We start from the raw sequence: 7,115 nt of genomic DNA on the forward strand, positions 1-7,115 counted from the left end.
ATGTGTATCTGTGTGTGGAGTGTTGCATAATACTCCTATTGGGCGTGGCTCTCCTTCTTGATCTGTGCCAGCTTTGCCTGGATATGCTGCAAGCGATTTGGCGAGACATCGGGTTTCTGAAAGGGATTTTCATATTGATTGAATATAACTCCATAATACTGAACATCTCTGCCCCATGTCACCTCTCGTCGAATGAGCGAAGCCTTCTGGGAGCCCAAGCCCGAGTTTAAGCAGAGATTCTCATCGGCCACCTTATTGTCCATCATCACGCGCGAGCCATCGTCTGCGGTATGGCGCGTGGACATCATTTTTCCACTGACACTGACACCGACACCTACACCACCGCCCATCAAATACTGCAGTCGGTCCATCCAGAAGTCGGCATCACGCTCGCCGGCAGCATTCTGATTATGATTCAGATTCTGATGATTGGCATCTGTGAGATAAGAACGTGTAGCAGCTGTTGGGAGTGTCGAAATACAAGATACATGGCCACATTTTGTTATATGTTTTGGTTAGTATGGGATGGAGAGAATCGTTTGTGTTTTATGGCCTGCACGCTTACCCAAGCGATTGTCCGGCGCCTGTCCAGCGGAGCCGGGCATTCCATTCTGACTGCGCTCGATTTCTGCCAGACCCTCCTCAATGTACTTGTGAAAAGTGGCGCTGGAGCCCTGCAGGAAGGTGCTCAGATCTATATCTGGATTTTGTTGCTAAAGAAAGGATGTTTCAATGAGTGAAAAACATCAATAAAGATCTCCTAGAATTTACCTTAAAATCGTATAGCTTCTGCAGTCCTTGCTGCTTGGTGTCTCTATCGGAGATAAGCTTAAAGATTTGCGATACTGTGTCATGGGTCTGATGCGAGATACGCTTCGAAGCAATCTCCTTGGCTCTTTGTGGTGAGGCACCCGTCCCTACCGAAGAGCCATCCTTTTGGAAATTCTACAGAAAAAAATATTCATCCCCATTAAACGCATCTAACGAATAGCGATTGAGGGACCTTTTCTCACCTTCAGGATGCGTATCAAATACGTGTGCAACTCCGAGTGTGTGGGTATCTGATTGAGATGCTGCAGTATGGCATTGCCCTTCACCTTGGCCATGTTGTGGACAATCGTCTTGACTGTGCGCAGCGGCGTGTCCGATGGCCGGTTCTGCCACCAGGTGCTGGGCAGTGCCAGCATGAATTCGTGCGCCTCCAATATCACGTCATCGTAGTTTAGCTCATTGCTGCGCTCTGGCAGCATCTTGACGTTCCGCCAAATGCATTTCATCAGCAGATCCGTGAATTTGGGGAGTCCAGCCACCGGGCAGGTTTCACGCAGCAAACGGATGAGGGCACTAAAGAGCACAGCAGCGCCATTAATCGGGGTACATATAAGCAAGGGAAGGGTAGTCTTACCAATTTAAATTCGTGAAATTAACCTTTTCCAGCACTTTCAAACAGATGCCATTGATCACCTTGTTGTACTGGCCGTCCTCGCCGTTGGCCAACTTGGGATCGGCCATCAAATGGAGCAGCGCAGACATGAGATGCTTGATGTAGGTCACGCCCAGTGTTTTGCCCAGAATGTTGGCATGGAAAAACGTATACAAAATGGACAACAGCGGCTGGTACATCACCAAAGACTGCGCCGTTGGCTGCTGTGAAAGATGCTGCACACAAAAATAACGCAAATATAAATAAAGGACCGGCAATAGGGAGCTCCTGGCAATGCTCACCTTCAGCTGTTCCAGCACGTTATGTATGAATATGTCCTCATAGTCGCGCAGGACGGCCTGCTTCTCGGGCGACTCAATGATGGCCGCCAGCTCGTTAATGGCCGCCCGAGCCTTCATGGTGTCCATGCTGCTGACAGCCTTGATCACCTTCACCAGCTGTGGATCATGCTTGGGCAGGACATCAGCCAGGCTGCGAAACAAAGGAACAAACCAATAAAAAAGGTTCCTAAAACTTAGATCTATGCTTCTATTTACTTGGGAATATGGTTCTCCATGTGGTTCTGGTGCTGCTGTTGCTGGTTGCGGAAGGATCTGCGATAGGGCGAGATGCCGCTGGCCATGCTGGCATTGGCTGAGGGGGACGTTGTGATGGTCTGGGGCATGTACTGCTGGCGTGAGATGAGGCGGTCGAACTTATCCTGTGGATAATAGACGCCTCCGTTAGTGGGTATTACCTTGATGGGCTCGTACAGCAGCGATATGTCCACGGACGGCAGCTCCTTGAATTTCATATCATCCACGCGCACCCAATCCTTCTCGATCTCAGCTATCACCTGCGGGTCCAAGCCAAAGGGTCCACTGGGCCTTTGTTGTTGGGACTGCTGTGAGGACGGTGCCTGGTCGAAGGTGCTGCAAAGGATTCGAAACCAAATGTAAGCCGAGCTCTGGCAGGACACACCCACACACAAAACACACAGAAGCGACGATAAAACAAAAGCAAACAAAACTCAAACAATGACAAACAGAGCAAAGCAAAACAAATCACTAGACATTTAAAAGAAAGTATAAAAGAAAAGCCACTTTACGCCTGTCGAGTCAGAGGATTTAAATAGGCCGCCACATTCATGCTATTTCCCTCCATTTGGTTGCTCTCTCGCTGCTTGCTGATCCAATGGAAAATGAATGAATGAATGGTTAACGAAGAAATAATCAACGAAAAATCAAATAAGGATCCAAACTACTGCGAGGATGCCGCCCCAGAGGATGGAGAAACCAGTGTTTGAAAAGTAACAGTCGGAGCAGGAAATGTTTTAAAGTTCTTCTCGCTGCTTCAACCTTGTCTCGCTACAGCGAGTACAGAATTCTAACTAAAGTTTCTCTGACTACTGCAGGGACTTCTAATATTTTGAGAACAACGAAAATTAATGTAAGTTTTCAAACACTGATGGAAACTACTGGTTGGACGGCACATGGCTCAACATGGGGCTCCAGCAAAGATACAAAATTCTCTGATTTTTTTTGCTTTAATGTACATAAATATACTTCAGTCAATTAGCTCTGGAGACCCCTCCTCCTTTTGCCAGTAGTTTCCCATCCACAGAGAGCGTGCGAGACGACATTCAAGAAAACTCTATCCGAATATAACAATGATTCCTAGTTTTGGGTCTTACCCGTCACTTGGCGGCGGCAACTCATCCCCGTAGCCATTGCCCACCACAGCGTCCTCGATCTCGATGCTCTCCTGCTGCTGGAGGCGAGGCGGGGCTGCCACTTTGCCCCCACCGCTTGGCATTTCTGCGGGTGCAGTCGATGGCGGTTTGTATGTCTTTTTGGCCCGCTTGATGCGCTCATCCAGCATTGAGAGATCCCTTTCGTTAAGATGGTTAAGCTGCTTGTAGAGCTTCTCGCCTGTGAGGAAAAACACCTGCAACATGCAGTTGAGGGCCGCATTGCGCACAGAGTTGTCGCGGTCGGAGATCTGGCGAGAGATGTCCTTGATGGAGGCATTCGAACAGATTCCCACCCCGTACGATTCGACCAGGAAGGTGAGTTCGTCTAGGCACTCGGTGCGCTGGCGGGCATTCTTTGACTTGAGGCCATCCATAACGTAAGGGAAGATCTTGGAATAGGGATAGACCAACAGTACGTGACGCAGGACGCGACGCACGCCATTCCGTACAGTGTCCTTGGGATCACCAATCTACACACACAGAGAGCGAGAGAGAGAGAAGGGATATTGTAGGGATATTCTAGAGGAATCAAGCAATGGCTTACCTTGAGCAGCAAATGAGGCACAAAGCTTGCGACCTCGTTCTCCCCGAGGATATATTCCACTTCGACGAGCATCTGGAAGACCTGCATCAGATAGTCGAGACCCTTGAGCAGGACAGAAGGGTTCGTATCGTAGAAGCGCAGCGTCAGCCACTTGAGTATCAAATCCAGATTGCAGATCAAGGCCTTGCCATTGCTGGGCAAATCATCGCTCAACTGTTCGATGACTTTCAAGTGATAGCTGGGGATCGGAAAGGGTACAAATTAGAGACAAATCCCCAAATGGGAGACCAGAAGAATCTCCTACCGAAAGTCATCGTGGAACATATTGGCCATTAGAGCCTTGTTTACGCTCGCTGCCGTCATCTGTTCGCGCAACAGTTCGCTGAACTCCTCGCGGGGCGTGGTGAAGGTCCACTTGAGGACACGCATCTTCTGCTCGTCGAGGAGTCGCTGGTTCTTGGCCGTATTGACAGCCAGCAGGGGCGACGTGTCTACATCTTCATCCTTCTTTCGCGATGTGACCGCCGCCTTCTCGCCTGCGACAGTGGCCCTGGCATTGCGCGCCTTCTGGGCTGCAGCCCCTCCAATGGTGCCTCTTCCACGGACTGTCTTCTTGACGGAATTCTCGAGTATTGGCGCCTGCTGTTTGCCTTTGGGCAGCGGCTTGACGGGCAGATTGGGACGCGCCTTTTCGAGGGACGCCAGTATGGCCGCCTTCGAGGCGGGCTTCTGTTTGTCGAGGGCCCGGTTCATGGCCTCGAATCCCAGGTGAATCATTACCCCAAGGACCGCCTCGTTGGCGTTCTTTCGCACATCCGCCGTTCGATCGCAGATGTGGGCATACAGCTGCGGTACCATGGAGTTCAGATCCTCCTTGGAAATCGTTTTGGGCGGTATTCCCGGCAGTTTATCCGCCAACCACGCCCACAGCTCCACCTTGAGAGCTGTTGAAGGGCCCTTGAGGGCATCGGCAATCATTTCGCTCTCGAAGAACTCCTTGTAGCCGCCCTTCTCGCCGAACGTATTGATGCAGCTGAGGGCGGCGGCCCGCACGAAATCCTTTCCATGGCCCAGGGCATGCAGGAAGCCCGGGAAGAGGGTGCGCACGTGGTTGCGGCACCCCGAGCCCATGGCGGTGGCCAGCTGCTCGCAGATGGAGAGCGTCGTCTGGGCAATCTTCGCATTCGAGTCCACGAGACGGTGGGCCAAGGCGGGGCCCAGGTCTCCGATAGATGGCTTGATGAGCCGCGCCTCCGAGATGATGGTCTGCAGCTTCGTCAGTCCCTCGTTACGAATCTTCCAGTCTTTGTCGGACATTTCCTTGAGCAGCGCCTCCGTGATCTGCGGTGCAATGTCGACGCGTGGCAGCAGATCCGCCATGTTGCAGGCCATATCCTCATCCTGACCGCCAGCGTCGTCGTCGTCGTCGCCGCCATCTGGAGTGCCGGCACCGCCACCGCTCCCACGCTGTGCTCCACGCACTGGACGCGGCGGCTTCTCGCCCACATTCTTGTCGAACTCCGTCTGAATTTGTACCTTTAAGGCGGGCTTCTCGCCGTCGAAGAACATCATGAGGGACTGGCCAGTGTACATGGACATGGTGCCCACCAGGAGGATGGCGGCACCACGCACCGTGGGATTGGTGCTCTGCACGCCCTTGCGCACCTCCTCGATCAGCAGCTTCGGCTGCATCTGGAAGCCGAACTCCGTAATGGCCTTGGCCACCCAATTGAATGCCTCCGACTGCACTTTCGGGGACTTTTGCTCGAAGGCGAAGCCCAGGACCTTGCCCACAACGTACTCCAGCTTGGTGGCCTCCGCAAAGGCGGACAGGACATCGCCGGCGACTGGTCCGTTCTTGGCATCGGCCAGCTTCTCCGTGATCTCGTTGATCACATGATCCACGGTGATGGTGGTCAGGGGATAGGTCTCCGCGACGCTGCGTATAATGTCCAGCTTCAGTTTGAGCACTTGGAAGTTCATCTCCTTCAGGCCGGGCTTCCGACCGCTGACGGTGCGCACCAGCATCTGGGAGATGCCCGGCTGCTTGGCATCGTAGCTGGGGATCTCGCCCTGCAGCTGCTCCACGGCAGCCAGGCGCGTCTTCCAGTTGGAGTCCACCAATCCACTGAGTATTTCGGCTGGCAGCATCTCCTCCGCCTTGTCCTGCACCTCCTCCGCGGGCATATCACGCTCGGTGGCCAGCGCCTTGGCATTTGCTGCCTTGGAGGCAGCGGCAGCAGCCGGAGCTGCGGCTGCAGGATTCTTCTTGACTAACTTGCGTGCCCCCGAAGTGGCGGGTCGTGCCACTGCCTTTGGTGCCGCACTGCCTGCCGTGGGTCTGGCTGCTCCCCCAGCCTTCGTTTGCGGGGCAGAGGCTGGACGCGTCTCTTTTTTGGGGCCGACAATCTTCACCTTGATCTCTGCCTTTTCGTAGCACTCCTTGATTTTGCTCATCTTGAGGGGATCCACATCGGCCAGCAGTGGCTCCAGCGTCTTTTCGCCCACCAGCTTCATGAGGGTGCCCAGGGCCTCGGCGCTGCGGTCGCGCACCGTGGGATCCAGTTCATTAAGGGTCTTTACAAGATTGGTGGCTATCAGCTTGAGCAGCTTCTTGTTCAGGGCCGTGGGCTGGGTGCGGCACAGGGCGCGGGCCAGGAAGAGAGCCGTCTCAGACTTGACGGTCGGATTCTTGTTGGCCAGGGACTCCACAATGGCCTCCTGCTGGGCCTCCAGCGATGTGGACATGTAAATGGCATTCATGGCCTCACGCAGAGCAGCCACCACATTGGGTTTTTTCTCTTTGAACTTTTCCAGCAGCGACGGCACACAGCCCTGCGAATGAAGAGGGTTTCCCCCGAATAGAATGGTTGATAACCCTCGAAACTCGCAACACTCACCGATGCATAGTTGGAGAAGCGTTTGCCCAATCCTTTGGCCAACATGGCCACGCACTTGCCAGCCAGGGCCACCAGTACCACATTGGAATCCTTGGTAATCACTTTCCTCAGGGCGTTCACCAGAGTCCCATACTCGCCGCTCTCCAGCTTCGGATGATCTGTGAGCAGTTTCTCCAAAGCCTCTAGAGCCTCCTTCCTGAGAGTCCACTTCTTCTCCTCGAGTTTCTCGTAAAAGTCCTTGGGCATCTTGGATAGTATGTCCACAGGATCAAGCAGATCCATGGGGTCAATTTCTTCAGTCCCAGCATCTCCATCCTCTTCTGTAAGGGGGATATCGATAGGGGATTAGAAGGGGGATTGCCTACTTTATTCCCCTGCAGAATATGCAGCGCAGTAATTATACACATACCAACGTTTTTGGGTGTCATTTTTGTTTAAATGAAAACAAAGAATTCAAAAGTGTTAGACATAAAAAACGAACAAAAGGTAGTCAAA

General features: G+C 52.9%; 1 protein-coding gene across 4 annotated transcripts; it reads right to left on the reverse strand.

Moving 5' to 3' along the window:
* Nucleotides 1-24: 24 nt before the first annotated feature.
* Nucleotides 25-7,063, reverse strand: LOC117187252 (protein mini spindles-like). Of its 4 annotated transcripts, none has more exons than XM_033389526.1 (14): nt 7,030-7,063; nt 6,621-6,940; nt 4,025-6,555; nt 3,721-3,958; nt 3,117-3,646; nt 2,532-2,609; nt 1,981-2,355; nt 1,726-1,915; nt 1,406-1,659; nt 1,014-1,344; nt 772-945; nt 566-713; nt 183-436; nt 25-116 (listed from the first exon to the last, which is right to left on the reverse strand). In XM_033389526.1, exons 1-14 carry the CDS (start codon nt 7,046-7,048, stop codon nt 36-38), a joined length of 5,523 nt encoding a protein of 1,840 aa, XP_033245417.1. In that variant the 5' UTR covers nt 7,049-7,063; the 3' UTR covers nt 25-35. The 4 variants fall into 4 exon arrangements, with proteins under 4 accessions (XP_033245417.1, XP_033245416.1, XP_033245419.1 ...); XM_033389525.1 differs by having other exon boundaries at nt 183-460; XM_033389528.1 differs by lacking the exon at nt 2,532-2,609.
* Between the last annotated feature and the right edge of the window lie 52 nt (nt 7,064-7,115).

Source organism: Drosophila miranda, chromosome 2 (genome assembly GCF_003369915.1).
Source record: "Drosophila miranda strain MSH22 chromosome 2, D.miranda_PacBio2.1, whole genome shotgun sequence".
NCBI lineage: Eukaryota > Metazoa > Arthropoda > Insecta > Diptera > Drosophilidae > Drosophila > Drosophila miranda.

Bases quoted from the DNA above. Each gene is read 5' to 3' on its own strand.
- LOC117187252 (XM_033389525.1), bottom strand. The intron at 3,959-4,024 runs GTAGGAGATTCT...TCCGATCCCCAG, and splicing joins ATGTTCCACGATGACTTTCG to CTATCACTTGAAAGTCATCG. The intron at 946-1,013 runs GTGAGAAAAGGT...TTTTTTCTGTAG, and splicing joins ATTTGATACGCATCCTGAAG to AATTTCCAAAAGGATGGCTC.